Raw genomic sequence first — 18,511 nt, forward strand, 5'->3', positions numbered from 1 at the left:
CGGACCACAAGGGTCTATTGTACGCAGCCTTACCTTGCATTTCTGTAAGAGGCTGTTTCCACGGCTCGAACCCGTGACCTCCTGGTCACATGGCAGCAACTTTACCAGTTACGCCAAGGCTCCCCTTCTTATTCTAACAAACCTAATTAAAATAAAATGAAAATGAAAATGTATATACACCTAAAATACGGAAATACCCCTGTACTACATTCTAGAATATAGGACACTTGGTCATTTATTAGTACTTATACTTGTTATTTTCTAATAAACAAAATATTGGAAAATAAAGGAATTGTCAGCTATCACTTGATGATTTTATATCTTTCAAACAGAGCTACAACTCCATTTCTTTCATCCATTAATCTCGACTTCACCGAAGATGGAATTTCTCCGGTAACATATCCCTACCTGAATAGGCATATATGAATTCAGATATAAGTTGTGCAGTATATACTCGGAAATTTTGGATTACCTATTAGGCTATTACAGTAAATATTAGTCTTGTTAATATTTTTTTACCTATTGTACAAGTATAACCAGTAGATAATCGCTGATAAGCATAAAATGAGAAGCTCTATAGTGGAGAATATCTATGTTGCAGCATTGAAACGATATACACTGTTAACTCATATAGACGATCAGCGGCGCTTCATGCGTTTAACCATAAGGGGTCGTTTGGTAGCTGGACAAGAGGTAGGTTATTCATGTATTAATTTCTGCACTTATATGTTTGGTAGCTAGTTAGAAAGTAAGTTATTCATGTATACATTTAGTACGACGTTTGGTTTGCAATCTAGAACCCAACATAACTAATACATGTATAAGTTATGAGGGAATCTACGTATTATTTTAAGCGTGATAGAAGATGAAATAACTAATACTCCCTCCGTCTCAATTTATGTGGTACTATTTGACCGGACACGGAGTTTAAAAAATAAGAGAAGACTTTGTTATGTTTACCAAATTGCCCTTACTTTTCTTCACAATAAGCACATCTTTAAAAGTAAGCGGGACCCAACAAGGATACAATAGGGTTGGTGCCATTAAATACTTGTCAAATAAGGATAGGTGACATTCATTTTGGGATGGACTAAAAAGGAAATGGTGCCACATAAATTGAAACGGAAAGAGTACATGAATAAAAAATTGAAATGCCAATATTACCCTTATCATTCCCCACTTAGATACTTTCCTTTTCTAAATAAATATATTTATATAATTTTAATATAATATTTTAATTTTAAGAAGTATACAATATTTATTAACTTTTAATATAACTAACCAACATTCAAAGAAATCATTTATACATAACTAAACCCTGCATAACTAGTACTCACACTACTAATACCTACACTATTAATACTTGCATAACCAATACTTCCATTACCAATACCTGCCTACCAAAAGACCCCTAAGGTTATTACTTATTAGTACTGAACACTAATATATCTTCATAGTTATGGATTCATATCTACTACAATTTTAATTAATTTTTACACAAAAATTAGTGTTCCGCATTGAAAGTAATGAATTCAGATAAACACGGTAATAATAAGTGGCATCCGCCACTGTTAAGACGACGGTTATTCGTCCAACTGTACTTCAAAGGAATTGCACGGCTTGCAAGCCCCATCGGGAAGGTAATACCAAGTCTCCATACACTAATAATAAGTTATATGTGTTGCGGCAGATAGGATTGCATAGTTTTTTAGTTTGTTGGATCCAAATGTTCTCCTGGTGCTGTGGACAGCATAGTTACAATACCAACTAGTATCGCAGTTGAAAAGTCACTGTGCACTTTACTAATAGAGCAATGTTTAGACTGAACTTATTTTTTGTATGGCTTGCTGAAGGATATTTCGTGAAGGATAGATCATAAGCCCGTTTGGATTAGCCGGAAAAAAGTAACTTTTAAGCATAAGTGTTTAAAATACTTTAAGTGCTGAAAGTTATTTTATAAATAAACAGTTACGGGTTTGGATAAAAGTGCTTAAAGGATTTTTAGAAGGGTAGTATTGGAATTAACAGAGAATATAAGGGATAAAAGGAAAAAGTTATTGGTCAAATCAAAATGGCTTTTAAGCCAAAAAAAAAATGTTGGGGTTGAGTAACTTCTTGATTTTGACTTATTTTAAACACTTTTAATTTAATTTAAGTTGTTTTTTATTTTTGTCAAACATCCAAATAAATTAAAAATGTCTTATAAACTCATTTGACCAACTTATAAGTCAATCCAAACGGGCTCTTACTATTCTCATATAAGGTGGGGTTTGCAGGCTGAAACCAAAGTCTACTTCTTTTTCTTCTAATTTGGACCCATGTTCTAGAATATACAATGTTAATATAAACCTATCCTTGTTCAGGAAATTTTAGCCTGAACAAATTTACCTCACCAGTGAGAACCAAAGATACCTAACAAGTTTCCACAAAGTAATGAGGAAATATGTTACTTGTATAAATCTTTTCATTTTCCAAGTCAATCCGATCCATTCATTCGTAGAGCTGTTTACTCGATCACAGACGTTTCTGGAACACCTCTAATAGAGGGGTACCCCTCTTCAAGGTCCATCACAAGGAAAACGAAAACCAAGATTTGTTTTATCCGGTATCAATCAGGGAGCTCACACTTTCCCTACAAGTCCAACCCCATTAGCCCCAAATCATACCCCTACAACTGGTTTATCTTCTCCAGCATTTGCTTCTAATACCACTTCCTCCGTTGAGAGGAAACACTTGACCTTCACCATTATCTCTTCCTTTTGAACCTGAAATGCCTCCAGCGTTCAATACTGTAACCCCTTCTTATGGACCCCCTTTGCCACCTTGTATATTCCATCTCAGGGTGGCGGCGGTCAAGCACCCACAGGTAACAGGGGAACATGGTAGCGGGCTGTGGTGAGTAGCTAAGTCTAACGTTTCACCAGATACATTGCAGGAGGCTCTGGATTGTGCTTGTGGTGCTGATTGTGAAGCCATTAGGTCCTACTGGAAGCTGTTATTTCCCCGATGCTGTTGTGGTCCATGCTTCTTATGCTTTAAATAGTTACTGGCAGAAGTCCAAATGTTATGGTGGAACATCAACCAATTCTTGCATGATAAGATAAATGGAACTTGGGACGCAAATTGCTTGGAGTGAAGCTGCTAAAACGATGACAATTATATATTGTTTTTGGTGTTACATCGAGTATAGATTATTAGGAATTTGCTTTATGGAGCTGGGATTTAGGAGTTTAGATGAACCAACAGCACTACAAACTCTTTGTTTAATGACTTCCATTTCTCATATTGCAATTAAAAAAAAGGGGTTAGGTGCCATTCTATAGTGCTATAACAATACTTGTAAGCTCTCTACGTACTTTACTTTGTCTGAAGGTACGCTATTTCTCAACTATTCTTCTGGAAGTCACCATATGCTTCATCCTAAGTATCGTTCGTCTTAAACCACATTCTACAAATCCTCCTAATCACGTTCTGTAAGCTCTTAACCTCATCATACTTAAGGTAAACTCTAATTGCAACTCAACTCTGGAGCAAATCGCTTGAATAACAACTTTAGACATACATGACTTGTTACGTTAAATATGAGATCATCTGGAAGGAAACAACTATATACAAGGAGAAGACTGCCACTCTTCATTCTTTGGAACTCATAGTTAAGAAAGAACATATTACTGGACTACATGTCGAGGGATACGATAGGAACGGATACACTTATACTTCTATGATTCCCTTTAACGCCAATCTTGCACTCTAGCCCCTTTGGGTTACTGTACTTTCGTGGAACTCATACTTAGCTGTATTAGCACAACTCTTGCACCATTGACGAAATAAACCATGACGTTCTCCCAGTCTGATGCCAAAGCAATTTCCCGATAATGCCTTTCCAGCACCAAATTTCTACTAAAGTGTGTTGCAATTATAATCAAACAGCAAGCTTATGGATCTGCCACATTCAACTACAGAAGGTATCACTAGAAATAAGAAACATGTTACTTTGAATACGAAAAGAATGAATAAAAGAAGAATCTGTCAGGGACAGAATATACAGCCTGATATACCGATAATGAGTACTCCCAGCTACCCAGCACTGATCTACTTCTACAAGAACTCTTACAGGTAGAGAGAATTTGCAAACATTATCCCTCGCCGAATGCTGTCACTTGATGCACCAAATTTGTTCTCTAAATCTGTTTCTCCCACAGCATGTGCAGCAGCTTTCAACTGTAAATGCCAAGAGAAAAGTCTCATTATTTGACTCTATAATGCAAACAAGTGGAGTAGCTGTTAAGTGTAAGGGAAAGGAAACTCATATTTCAAAAAATAGTACATAATCAAAAAAAGAAAGTAGTCAGATCTACAGGTACCAATGACATGCTTGTTTACCACAGCTTATTGAACAAATAAGTATAACTAAAAGAAAATTAAGTCTTAAGGAAGTGCTCTCCTGATGCACAAGTAGATGGCGATGAACAATGATAATATCTCGAATTATTCATAAACACAACTGAAGTTCTAATGAATTTACCTGGTTTAAAAATTCATCAAGCCTTCTAGCCAGCCGTATGATGCTACCTTCAAAGATGTCTGTCATTTGTATAACCTCCGCAAAAGATGCACCCTAAGCGAAAACAATATGCAGATTAACAAAAATTAGAGGAAGATGAAATCTCCAGTGTTTCCTTTCCTTTAGTTTTTCATTGGGGAAGGGAAAGAACCTAGGTCAACTTCGGAAGACTCAACATAAGCTTTCTTGTTTCTATAAAAGGTATTTCCAGTAATTGGCAACCTCATTCATTTTTAAGCAAAGGACTTTGAATGCAAGAAATAATGCCTTCGAAAATTGAACAGCTCAAGTATCCATCACGTACTAAGCAGTATTTGCAAGTAATAGATAGTTTGAAAGGCAACGGTTGGGAGGACCGATTTTGTGGATCTTTGGGAAGTCTCCTGGTCTTTTTGGTGTAAATGGTTGCAGAATGATGTTAACAGAATTCAACAAGACAAATCTAGGATACTAATGCGGGGAAAGAAACATGAATCATTTTGGGGGAAAAAAAAGAAACATATATCTTATTCACTCACCATTGACCAACAGTAAATAACATCCATTAAGAATGGTCGAACTGATGCCTCCACATATTCATCGACCTTTATTTCCAACTTGCATTCATGTTGTATCTGAAAAGTTGTTGGTGTTATCCATGCTTCTGACATGTAAATAAAGGACATATTCCTCTTTCAACTCACCTCTGCTATTCTTCTTGCACTATCTTGTAACTGTTGTAATGGTTTTGCAAGTTCATATCTTAATTGTATTTGTTCCTCTGATCTGTCGCCTGGGATAAAGCAGCTTACCAGAGCCGCAACTTGATGATGATTAAGATCATTGAATGTACCTGGCCACAAAATTTATGCACGATATCGAATATCAGCAATCAACTACCCACTCTTTGCACACCAAGGGAATGCCACAAGACTTTTTCCAAAGCCTGGCTATGTCCAACTGGAAATCAAACAACATTGCCTAAGGTGAAGCTACCGCAACCAGAGTATTCAAAAGTCGAGTTAGCAAAAGTATGTAGGGATGATCTATACTATAAGGCTATAAAGAATTATAAGAGAAAAGAATAAAACACCTTTTTTGCTAGGCTTCAGCAAATATGTAAGTTTAAGTTCCAGAGCAACCAACCATAATTGCATAAGAATCTTCAATATGCTCCAAGAGACCCTACTAAAATATTTTTTTTGACTCAAAGTTCTATCAAGCTTTATATCCATGCAATACACCATAAGTGTATATACATCTCTAAAATGCAATAACACTCCATTTAATCTTACCTAGTTTCCATTTTAAGCTTCAAAGTTCAAAACAAAATAGACTGTCTCTCATTTTCTAAATGAAAGCAATTTGTTCCCACATAAACAAAGAAGTTTTCAAACAACAGTGACATTACCATTAAACATCAATTCAGTCACGAGAAGTTCGTCTCCAGTGTCTATCAAGCAGGCTGCCCGTCCCTTCAACTGCACAACACCATCAGCATCAATGTGGCCCAGCTTTTTCAGGACTTGGGAGCGGTTCCTAAGTTCATCCCGAAATTTTTGAAGCTGAAAATTTGCCAAATTTAGTTATAAGTAAATAAAATAGCGAAAATGCAGTATAAAGTGTTTTAATTGTTAAATCTCTAAGGATTTAAAGTTGAAGACATAGGAAAAATCTCAAAACTAAATCTTAATAAAAGATGGATATGAAAAACAGAAAAGCAATAATTATTAAATACACTAACCAAAGAAGAATGAAAGCTAATAATTGTGTGCCATGAGATATATAATGTTAGTATTTTAGATGAGAAGAATTTAACCCAGCACATCTAAGAGATCACTGAAGAGAGAACTTTAAATATGAATGCCTAATTGAGAAAAACAAATAAAAGGAAAAAATAAAAATAAACTTTAGTGTCGACAAGCAAGCAACACAGGAGATTTACCTGTGAATCACACATTTTTGACTTGAGTTGTTGAATTTCATGGTTCACTTCAGCCTTCCTCTGGAAACACTTAAGCTGATGTTCATTTTGTGACTGCCCCGAATGTGTGCAACAGCAAATGGTAAAAGTAGTGACAATAAGTAAACCATCATCTATAGAGGCAAATGGCAAAAGCATCTAGTTTACTGTCTCCTCACTGAATAAACAGATCATTCAAAAGCAAACTTCTTGTCAAACCTTTTGCAGTGGATGAGAAAACAACTTCTTCTCAAGTTCTTCAATCTGGTTCACCATATCAACGACTTCAGGATCTTCAATGCCCATGTCCTACAATTTTAAAAATCCGGAAAAGCAACAAACCCTTGTCTTCATCAGTGGCTCAAAGTTGAAGAATAAACATATTCTGGTGAACCTAAACTTATGTGAGAAGCAAAATAATATATAAATACAGAATTTTGACCCGCACAGAAGAACATTACTCAGCAACATATAATAGAAGTTCTGTAATATGGAATTGACAATGAACTCAGCAACAAGATCAGACAAAATTACTATATTGCTCCACTTAGCAAATCAAGATATTTTACGTTCCCCATTTTATTCTTTTTGTAACTTTTTCTATTGTTTTAGCTCGGGTCTTTTTTTTTTTTTTTTTGCCTTCTTTTTCTTTTCCCCTATTTTGTGTTTTCAAGGAGGCATCAGCTGAGACCTGAGAGATATTTTTCCTTCTGGATAAGTAAGTTTTGAGTTTTAGTAACTTACTAAATAACAGTTAAAACGCAACAAAGGTGTATGTACAATGAAGCTGCAGAAGAATACAGGGCCCTATCTCTCGTGTAAGGACTTGAAGGAATCAACTAATATATAAATCGACGTCATATATATCTTTCATTTTGCACTGAAGTGCTATCGGTACAGGATTTTGTTTTTGGCTTGGGCCCAGCCTAGTTGTAAAAGCATCAGCTGAGAGATTTTTTTTTTTTTCAATCGAGAATTAATTGACAAATGTCTTACACCTTACAAGTAGGTAGCCTTAACTACAATCACAGGGCACATCAGTCACCAAGATAGGATGTTGTTAAAGACAGCTATATGATATTCACAAACCCTAAAACCATTAAGCATATAGAACGCCCCACGTTTGTTAAGACTTTAAGACACACCGTGCCATAATTACTATTGCATTACAGTCCTCATTTCCAGCTTTGACTGCAGTTTTTGCATATACATCACTTGCAGTGTTCATGACACAGCTTTCAGTCAGATAAATATTCCTATAAGCAGGTTTTTTAGTGCATTCTCATCAGAAAATCACGGTTTACCAATTTTCTTAAGTATGATTGGATTGCTATATGTCATGCCAAGATCAACAAATGATATATTGAGGTGCTGGCACAGAAAAGGCCTAAGGAAAAGGAAGCTACTGTGGTGGAATACTTTACCAGCATGTATTTGGTGGACTGTCTGGACTAAAAGAAATAGAAAATGTTTTGAAGATTCAGCGAGCTCAACCAACGAGTTAAAGTCAAATTGTAAATTTTTTGTTTTGCTTATGGTGGAGGATGGAACATGTAAATGAGGCTGAAGCAGTTCTACAAACATTAGAATCCCTACAAGATTAGCCGGGACACATTTTTGTTATTTGTTCTTTTGCTACATGGTACCGTCCCAATAGCACATCCTTTGTGCTGTTCTAATTGATAAAATTACTTTACCTATTAGCTACCCTCATTTCCAGCTTTTATCCTACAGTTTTTGCATACACATCACTAGTAATGTTCCTGACACATAGCTTCTAGTCAGATAGATATATCCCAAACGAAGGAAGGAAAAAATGGCCATTTAATATGCCAATCTAGTGTCAACATTAGGCCTAAGGATTTTTGCTCTTCAAGCTAATGGAAACAAGGTTTGGCACTTGATTGACAACCATCATTTATGATCAATGACCTGATATTTTTTTAAATGGCAAATTCCAGATTTAGAAAAAGAAAATAAAAAGCAAGTGAAAATAACTACCTTTACAGGGTTAAGCTTTGGGAGGCCTTCGGGGAACCGTTTTTCAAGCTCCTGTACTGCAAGAAAAATACTTTGTCTCGCTTCCAAAGGCCGAAGGTCAGAAGGAACAGATATTCTAAGCTTGCTGAGAGAAGAAATTAAGGGTAACTGAACAGGAACCTACAAATTTTAACGTTGTGTCATGTCCAAGAAGCAGCCACTCAGATTAAAAAATACAACTAATGCTCATAAACTAATTCACTTGTGTTCAATGAAATGAGTACTGGAAAACTACAACACAGCATTATTATGTACTCACCACATGCATTTCACCCTTTTCCCCAGGACGAGGAGGACATGGTTTGGGTCGAGAACCATTTTCACTGGAACCCAGAGAGCAATGAAGTAAGGTATCCACAATATAGCCAGAGCCACGTGAAGCAGAGAGGGCAGCGGGCAAAGAACCCAATGCTGCTGGAGGCTTCTTCGCCACATTGACTACAACACCCCAACCCCAATCTTTTCCACCTTCCCATACCTTAACCTGCCCTTAACAATGCATATGCTCAGAGTATGTGCAAAAGATAAACATGAACCCTCTAATGGAGTTGTCGAATAAGGTATTAGGTGAGTGAATTTCCAGTCAACACAAGCAGCAAAACGATAATAAGGTAAATAATTTTCGTAACAATTGGGAGGAAACCCCATTTTCAAGCCTTATACCAAAAAAAAAGAGAAGCTACACCAAAATATGGCTCTCAACATAAGAGATCCAATCCTCTATACAAATTGGGACTTCGTAAGTACACCAAATAGTAACTAGAGACAAAAACTACTCAGCATTTTTACAAAATCAAGTTCCAGCCCTTCAAAAGCCCTCCTAGAGGGTGTTTGGCTAAGCTTATAAGCTAAAGCCTGTTTGGAATGGCTTATTTTAAGTGCTTTTAAGCCAAAATAGCTTTTAAGCACTTTTGTAATGTTTGGCTAAGGTAAAAAAGTGCTTTTCAGCCCTTGTTTTTAGGCCAAAATAACAAAAATAAGTCAAAGGCCATAAGTTAGGATTTCTAACTTATGGTTTTTGGTTTATAAGTCATAAGCCAAAAGCCCATCCAAACAGACTCCTAGTCAAACTGACTTATAAGCAGTTTTTAGATTATCTGCGCATTTGGTAAACACTAAAGAATCAGCCAAAAGTCAAAAGTTGGTCATCCGTGACTTATGGATTTTCAGCTTATAAGCACTTTTGGTTTGACAAAGTATTTTACAATGATAAACCTGATATTTTTTCTAATTCTCAAAACATTTTTCCCAAAATAAAACTCCTAACTTCTTCTTCACTCCGTATCTGTCTTTCCTCCTATTTTTTATACTTATACTTTTAAATTTATAATTTTTTGCAAAACTTTTAAGGGTATTTTAGTCATTCTAACAAATGAACAGCTTATCAGCACTTTTTTACCAAACATATCAACTGCTTATTAACAGTTTTAGCACTTCTATCCAAACACGCAACTGCTTTTTTATAAAATCAGTTTCAGCACTTAAAAATGTTTTTCAGCACTAAAAGCTTATCAGCTATTTACAGTAACCTAATCCAAACGGGCTCCTATTCCTCTCTTTCCAAATGACCCATATGATTGCTAACGCACCATGCCCTCAAGCTTTTCTTACCCTTCTATGAGTCCAACTTTGCAAAACCTCCTTCCTGTGTCCGGCATAATCCATTGCATCCCAAACAAATTGAGGGCCACCTTCCATAACCGACTCGCCACCTTACAATGCAAAAGAAGATGGTCTACACTTTCGCCTGCACTTTTATCCATAAAACACCAACTAACTTAGGTTGATATCCTCTTTCTCAGATTCTCCGTTGTTAAATCGCACCCTTTGCCACCAGCCATACAAAGAAACAAACCTTCCTTGGTGCTCTAGGGATCCATATGGCATCATGGGGGAAAGTACATTCCTTTCTCACTAGAAACCTCTTATAATAAGAATTCCTCTCTCACTAAAAACCTCTTATAATAAGAGCTAACAGTGAATAAGCCGTCTCCACTCTCCCCCCACCTCCAAACATCCGATAACTTGTTTGGTGTGTTTAACCCATACAAAAGCTCTATTAAATTGTGAAATTCTTCCATCTCCGAATCATGAAGGTCTCTTCTAAATCTTAAGTCCCAGTGAATCACCCCCTCATGAGACCTACATATTTGTTGAACAATCATCTCTCAAAACGAAAAAATACCATACGGGCAACTTTAGCCTGGACAGTTACCATTCTTGTGATACACCATCTGTACTATGTTGGAAATGAATGCAAACTAGCAGCAATGACATTTCATCAGGAGAAATTGAATGACATTTCATCAGGAGAAATTGACTCCTCTATCTATTTATGCAGTTTATTTTCATTGTATGACTCAGATATAATCAAATATAAAGCCTCTGGCAATTCAACTTTGATCCATCATTTAAAAGCTATAAACTTTTAACCTTACCTACACATAACATGTTCTAAACTTCTACTTTACCCTCCTGATGACCCAAATATGTTCTAACAGGTGAAAGGAGGTGCAATTAAACCAAGCAACAGGTAAATGTGAAAAAAATTCAAGAGAGCTTCCTATTACTTGATCAATTAATAGCAAACTAGAAGGGTTACTTATATAGGAGTCTTGGACTATGTAATACGTAACAAGGAAAGTATTCTATAATTAAATACATAATATCCTAAGGAATCACATAATATATTCTTTTTTTATAAGGTGAGATTTCATCGCATATAATATTCTAGGATATGTCTGTAATGCAGTTGCAAAAGGCCATGCACGGGGCTTGCAGCTCATTTCCCATTGCAGAAGAGTCAACCCATGCAAAAGGCAAGTTACAAATAAGAAGTAGCATAGTTACATATTTCATTTCAAATTTTACAGAGGGGAGACATAGAGATGTCAAAAAATATACTTCGAGAGGCTAAACAAGTTCAACCCATGAATGAATTACCTAAAAGAGAAAAGGGAAGTCAACCAATCATAGATTGAGTCAGAAAAGGGCGAAGTGACATATGTCCAGGTTGAATCGGAACTCATAGCACAATAGAAGAGATGCCTACAACCACTTACCAGCCTGCCAGGAAGAAGAAAATACAGAACCCTTTCAGGCCTTGTTATTTCAGCCATCAATTTTTTCTCAAATTGGGCTATCTCAAGCCTTAGTTTATGATATCCTGCAACCTCAGCCTACAAATTGAACAGACATCAATTTTAGGATCTAGTGCAAAAATAAATATGTCATTGAATAAAAGGGAAAAAAAAAAAAAAAACAATATACCTCCCCTGAGGCATCAAGCAATGCAGCTTGTTTTTCCAACTTGGAAACCTCCTTCCCAATGTCAGGTAAAACCTAACAAAGAGAAAATATCACTGTCAATCATTGAATATGGAGTAGTGACAGAGAAAATGGTATTTTTCTAAGAGTGAACCTTCTCATACTGGAACTGGTGAAATGAGTTTTTGATAACATGCTCAGCGGTAAATTGACCTTCAGTTCGGCTCATTAGATTCAAAATTGTGTAGTAACTCAGCCTAAAAGTGCTGACCAACGGAGCTGGTTTACCCAAAACCATGTCCTTGAGGTCATCCATCTCCATCTGAAACCATCACCCTGTATGTAAGTTATCACTACAGATCTAACATCATTAGATTAGACTGCTCTAGGCATAGTTAAGTATGCTGTATGCATAGGCGTACCCAGCAATAAGCAACACAATTTGACTATAGCTGCAGTAAGTGAAAAGAAGAAATAAGTGGACTCCTGCCTTGGATATCCAGATCTGTTTTACTTTACTAGAAGCAAGCAAGCTACTTTATCACAGTGTAGAGCAAATCAAGGGCGGATTTGACTTATAGAAGAAATTTAATGACCGGGAGCTTTAGAAGTTGACTCAATTGCTGCAAGAGTTCCATATTTTCCAGCTTCAGAATCTAGCATAAAATACTCTATACTGGATACGGGAAAAGGATGGAGTTTTTGGTAATATCAGCTTATAGATTCCTTACTGCAGCAAATGTCTTTGAGAAATCTCTTTCATAAAGTTGTGCCTGAAAAATCTTACCAATGGACAATGATTTGGAAGTCTTCCTTTTTTTCCCTGATAATCAAAGAAATCCCTAAGGGCTAGTGGCGCACGGTTCGAAACTTGGTGGGCAATGGGTCCACCCCGCTACCCTTCTCCACTTAAATACAAAGCTTCTTTTATGAATTAAGTGATTTCAATAAAATGCATCAAGAAGATGCAAGAATTACAAAATTTAACTTGTGAGCTTACAAAATATTACTGGCTGACTATACATAACTACCTAAGCCAGAACTAAAGAGCTAATAGACCAGCAAAACAAATTGTCAATACATCTTGCCTTCAAAAGATCTAAAGGAGTTGACTCCATCAAAACATCTCCTATTTCTCTCTGTCCACATAAAATGAGAGGTCTTTTGAGATGGTTTGATCATGTCCCACATAGACCACCAGATGCACCAATCTATAGGTGTGATACCATGGTGAGTGAAAGTATTAAAAAGGGACAAGGTAGACCTAAAATCAGATGGAAGAAAGTTATCTGAAAGACCTACAATCTCGTGGAGTCCATGCAAACTTAGCGAAAGATAAAGCGCAACTGAAGAATAAGATTTATATAAGTGATACCAATTAGCCGGGAATATATTTTAATCATGTTAATATGTTTACATTTAAGTCTTATACTTTCTAGGAGTCTTTTAATCCGATCGGAGATTTTTATGCAGGTATACAATAAATGAGAACTTCTAATACTTTTTATTTTATATAAACTTGGCCTGACGAATTTAATAGAGAAATATGGTCAATGAGTATTCATATAGTCGACCCCAGTTTTTGCAACTGAGGCTTGTTTGTTGTTGTTTAACTAGGATGATTTGGAAGTCTTGCGGGCACCTAAAGTGGCTTGTTTCAGCTGGTTAGTCTCCAATAAAGTTGCATTGACACGAAGCAACCTGCAGAGCAGAGGGTGGAACCTATGCAACAGATGTTATATTGGAGAAAAGGAGGAGGAAGACACAGACACTTATTTATCCATTTTAAAGAGACTTCACCACTATTAAATCTGTTATTAGTACTTTTGGCAGGACAAATGCCAAAAACTGCCAAAGAGCTGTTATAGTGCTGGATAGGAAAAGGTATAAGCCGTGCTATCAAGAAAATCTGGGGTACAGTTCCTGCGTGTATCTGATGACAATTTGGCTAGGACGGCACAAGAGAGGTTTTGAAGAGCAAAAGAAGCAGTGCTTTTACTGGATCAAGATGCATTGTTATATTAGCTTTCTGGTGTAGATTGTACACGATGTGGATAATATGTTCATTTTTTTTTCCCAGAAAGGTAACAGGTGTATTCATCAGCAACAACTTGGTACTGCTATCCAGTGGATAATATGTTCAAGTTCATCAGTTAGTTATGTAGTATTCCGTCCATTTCATTTTATGTGTCTAGTTTGACTAGGCACAAAGTTTAAGAAAAGTAAAGGAGACTAGTGAATATTGTGGTCTTAAACTAAAGATGTGTATACTGAACCAAAATAGCCTTTGAATTTTGTGGTCTTAAGCATGTGTGCATGTCATGTGGGAAGTTGGAGCTAGAGAGTAACTAAATCTGGAAAGTGGCATTCTTTTTTAAACAAACTAAACAGGAAAGTAAGACACATAACTTGAAACATATGTAGTAGTAGTTAGTAGTAAGTTTTTCTTTTGTACTGGTGTAAGAGTATCTTACACTGCAAGTTGTATATTGTACATCGTCAGCACAACCTTTATGTTGGTTTCATTAACAAAATTACTTTTCTGATAAAGAAAAACAGACTGAAAACTGTATCAAAGAAACAGAAGAGACCGGCAAATCTACGCGAGCACATACAGAGTTTGAGCTCATACAATAATTCAAGCTAAATTATGTGGAAACATGAATTGAGATCAAGGTTTCTGTACATTGGACTTCAGATCCCACAAAAATTTTTATGGACATTGCTATCATTGTAAAGTCTTAAAAGAGGCAGCAGCCTTGCTGGCATGAATCCTCGATGGAATCTGCAACTATAGTATTTTTCATGTTTAACATACTCTTGATGATGCCTAGAACTCTGCACAAGTTATGGCAAGCTGGAGAACGAGCAAAATGGATACCAGGAGGAAAGAAACGTACAAAACTGTGTCTCAACCTTTTCAATTGATTTGGAGAGAAAGGAATAGTAGAATTTTGAAGCAGTTGAAAGTCCCTGGTGAAGGTAGAGTCAAAAGCTCCTTTTTGTTCCTTTGTCCTTTTGGTGTAAAAAGGATATCTTTGTAACTATCAAACAAGGAAATATCTTTTGTATGTATAGATAGCTGAATTTTGGAGAAGTGAGATGTAAATCCTCAGCTTTGTAAAGTGACACTGACACCAATTTGGTGTGAAATCAAAGAAAGTATTTTGATTTATCAAAAAAGTAGAAAATTTCAAGAAAGCAGTAGCAGGTACTTAAAGAGATTCATGTTAAATAACTTACCTCCTCGTTAATCATGATAATGCAAATACCACGCTCATCTTTGCCACGACGTCCTGCTCTTCCACTCATCTGCATGAAAGAGAGACAAATTACATCAAAAGCTGAAAACTAAATACTGCTAAAGTTATGTCATATTGAAATTCACACTCACCTGTATATACTCACCAGATCCAATATAACGATGACTATCACCATCAAATTTTTTTACACTGGTAAAAACTACTGTTTTTGCAGGCATGTTTAGTCCCATAGCAAACTGTTAAGGAAAAACATTTGGAAGACAGACAAAAGGGGGAAGATTATCAACGCCTTGTAATGATAAATTCAACAAAAAGCTAATAAGATATTCAAGATATGCAAAGAAAGGGGCTTACCGTCTCTGTGGCAAAAAGGGCCTTTATGAGTCCTTCTTGGAAAAGAAGTTCCACAAGTTCCTTGATAACAGGAAGCAAACCAGAGTGATGAACAGCAATCCCGCGCTGAAGCAGTGGCAACATTAATTCAATTGCTGGTAAGTTTCTATCTTCCTCGGTCAAGCACGCCACTGCGCTATGGAATACCTGCTCCACAGCTTCCTTTTCCTCTTCAGTATTAAAATCAAGTTTGGTCATAGACATTGCATGTTGTTCACATTCTCTTCTACTAAAACTGAATATAATGACTGGCTGAAACTTCCGTTCCATGATCATCTGAAACAATGAGAATTAACCACTTAACGGACATGAAAAATAAGTATCGCCCCGGGTGTGTTTGGTATGACAGAAAATGTTTTCCAGATCATATTTTCCCTTGTTTGGTTGCACTAAAATATCTTGGAAAATGTTTTCCTCAAACTAGGAGATAGTTTTACTTAAAATTTTGAGGAAAAACATTTTTTGGATCAATAAAAACAGACCAATGCATCCCTAACCAACCTTCGCACTTATCCACCCACCCCTTACCCCACCTACCACCCACCACACCTATCCCCACCGCCGCCTACCCCAACCCCCCATCCTCACATATCCCCTGCCTACCCCACCTCCCACCCCGAACTACCCCCACCACCAGAAATTGCACTTCAAATTCAAAATCAGCATAATGTTTTGCTTCGAATATATACAAATGCTCCTTTTTTTTTTTTGACAATAAATATATACAAATGCTCTTAAAATGACGTTTTCCAACTTGCATACCAAACACAAGAAAATGAGTACAAATATCACTTATTTTCTGAGAAAACATTTTCTTGGAAATCATTTTCCGTCATACCAAACACACACCCCATTTTACCTAATCATTGGAGAATACACTACACACCTTAACAATTTTATAGATATCGGACACACCAGAAGAACCAGAACCACCTTTTCCACTTCTTCCACCAGCCTTACCATTAGCGCTCCCCATCTTCCTCTTCGTCAACATATCTTGTAATTTCAAGAAATTATCTTCCCTAAACTGCTCATTATCATCAACAACTAAATACAATCCAACCCCACCCACAGGGAACACGTAATGCTGCAAAGGGGTTGGTCTAAAATCGGTATAAACAACATGACAAGGCTGTTTATGAATATTACAAATCCATTGAGCAAATTCTGTAGCATTCGACATTGTTGCTGATAAAAAAACCATCTTAATTTCAGGTGGCAAAAAAATAATACTCTCTTCCCAAACTACCCCTCGTTCGCGATCTTTCATGTAATGTATTTCATCAAATATAACCCAAGCAACTTCTTTCAATAACTCAGAACCTCTATAAAGCATACCTCTCAAAATCTCAGTTGTCATAACTAAACAACTCGCATTCGGCATAATAGTAACATCACCAGTCATTAAACCAACATCATTAAACTCATGACTTAATTCTCTATATTTCTGATTACTTAATGCTTTTAAAGGGGAAGTGTAAATGACCCTTTGTTTATCTCTAAAAGACATCGCAATGGCGTATTCTGCTACAGCGGTTTTACCAGCAGATGTATGTGCTGATACAAGAACTGATTCTTTACGTTCTAAACATGATATTGAGATTTCTTGAAATGGGTCCAGTTTAAATGGGTAAATTTTGGCCATTTGGCCATTGTAAATGGGGTTTGAAAGAGTACCATGAAGTGATTCATTGTTCGTTGAAGTGTAATTACTGGGAACTGCTACTTCGTGCACGCAAGTTCTGGCCCTTTTCGTTGTTGTTTCATTTTCCTCATCGTCTAGTTTCCGTTTACCTAATATGGGAGACTCCACCATCATTTCAACTATTTATAGGTTCTTTAGGGCACTTTAAAGCTTCTATTCTAGCACAAAAGAAGAAAAATACAGGGTGGTTTAGCGAATTGAGTTGTCGTTAATCAATTCGTGTTGCCTCTACAGAACGAAAGAGTTGGGAACTGTGCTCTATAGGGTATTTTAGCCGTGATTTCACCTTTTTGCCCATATACTCACAGGTTTTCAACAATGGTAGTCACGTGCGGCATATTCCATGTTTTTTTTTTTGGGAAAAAAATCCAGAAATGTATAATTTGCTCACTTATATTACAAAAATATAGCTCAAAAAGATTTTTATACAATGTTATAAACTTATATACAAAAGACAACATAATGTATATAGATATATGAAAGTGTATAATGTATAGGTATATATACTAAAAGATATAATTATAAAATATTATAAACGAAAATACGCACGTATACACATTTATACACAATTATACAATATTGGATAAGTGGGTATAAACATAGATCTGGACTGGTTTTGAATAAGAATTGCACTTTTATACAAGACATATACATTATGTATATAGGTGTATAAAAATGTGTAATAGTGTATAAGAGGTGTGTATATGGGTGTATACACACCTCTTATACACTTTCATACACTATTATACAAAAACTAACTCCAACACCACCAACGACGGAATAGCAGCAGCCACCATCCATCGCGGAGTTCCATTCTCCGGCGAACACCAACACCACCAACGACGTCCGACGAGCAGCAGCGGATTTTCTCCCTCTCCATTTATCTCTATATCTCCCTCAACGAGATCATGCAGGAGCTTCGGCGAAAACCACCAGCCGCACCAGCTCGCTCACCACCACCAGATCTGAGTGGATTTTCCGGTGATCGAGAGAGAGGAGGCGCAGCAGAAAGAGCGAGAGAAAGAGAAAGGAGGAAGAGGAAGTGGGTCATTTTTTGTATGATTTAAAAAGGTGGGTTGATACCCTAATTAACATACAGTGTAATTATTCCTTCCTCTTTTTTCGCTGAGAAAGATGTTATTTTATTTATGTTCTAAAGTCGCAAAAGTAATGAACTAATATAAGTGCGGACCCTTCTGGCCGTAGTGGTTCCAGAATGGTCCTTAGTGAAAGCTGGTAAAAACATAGCCGGGGGAGAAGGGTGGGGGGGGGGGGTGGGAATAGAGCAACAGTATCCATGGTTGGCAATGTTCTGAAGGAGCTAGGTGCTTGCCAAA

The 18,511-nt window shown here is 36.6% G+C and overlaps 1 protein-coding gene across 7 annotated transcripts; it reads right to left on the reverse strand.

Moving 5' to 3' along the window:
* Positions 1–3,894: 3,894 nt before the first annotated feature.
* LOC132636241 (DExH-box ATP-dependent RNA helicase DExH10-like) lies at positions 3,895–17,449 on the reverse strand. Of its 7 annotated transcripts, none has more exons than XR_009581115.1 (17): positions 16,356–17,447; positions 15,431–15,745; positions 15,208–15,312; positions 15,057–15,125; positions 11,968–12,135; positions 11,817–11,888; positions 11,609–11,725; positions 8,806–9,030; positions 8,508–8,666; positions 6,726–6,815; positions 6,489–6,581; positions 5,955–6,108; positions 5,248–5,396; positions 5,083–5,178; positions 4,526–4,618; positions 4,059–4,221; positions 3,895–3,943 (listed from the first exon to the last, which is right to left on the reverse strand). XR_009581115.1 is itself a non-coding variant. In XM_060352988.1 (16 exons), the coding sequence occupies exons 1-16, from the start codon at positions 17,286–17,288 to the stop codon at positions 4,111–4,113; spliced, it is 2,949 nt and encodes a 982-aa protein (XP_060208971.1). In that variant the 5' UTR covers positions 17,289–17,446; the 3' UTR covers positions 3,895–4,110. The 7 variants fall into 7 exon arrangements, 4 of the variants coding, with proteins under 4 accessions (XP_060208971.1, XP_060208972.1, XP_060208973.1 ...); XR_009581113.1 differs by having other exon boundaries at positions 3,895–3,956; XR_009581114.1 differs by having other exon boundaries at positions 3,895–3,971.
* Between the last annotated feature and the right edge of the window lie 1,062 nt (positions 17,450–18,511).

This window comes from Lycium barbarum, chromosome 4, assembly GCF_019175385.1.
Source record: "Lycium barbarum isolate Lr01 chromosome 4, ASM1917538v2, whole genome shotgun sequence".
NCBI lineage: Eukaryota > Viridiplantae > Streptophyta > Magnoliopsida > Solanales > Solanaceae > Lycium > Lycium barbarum.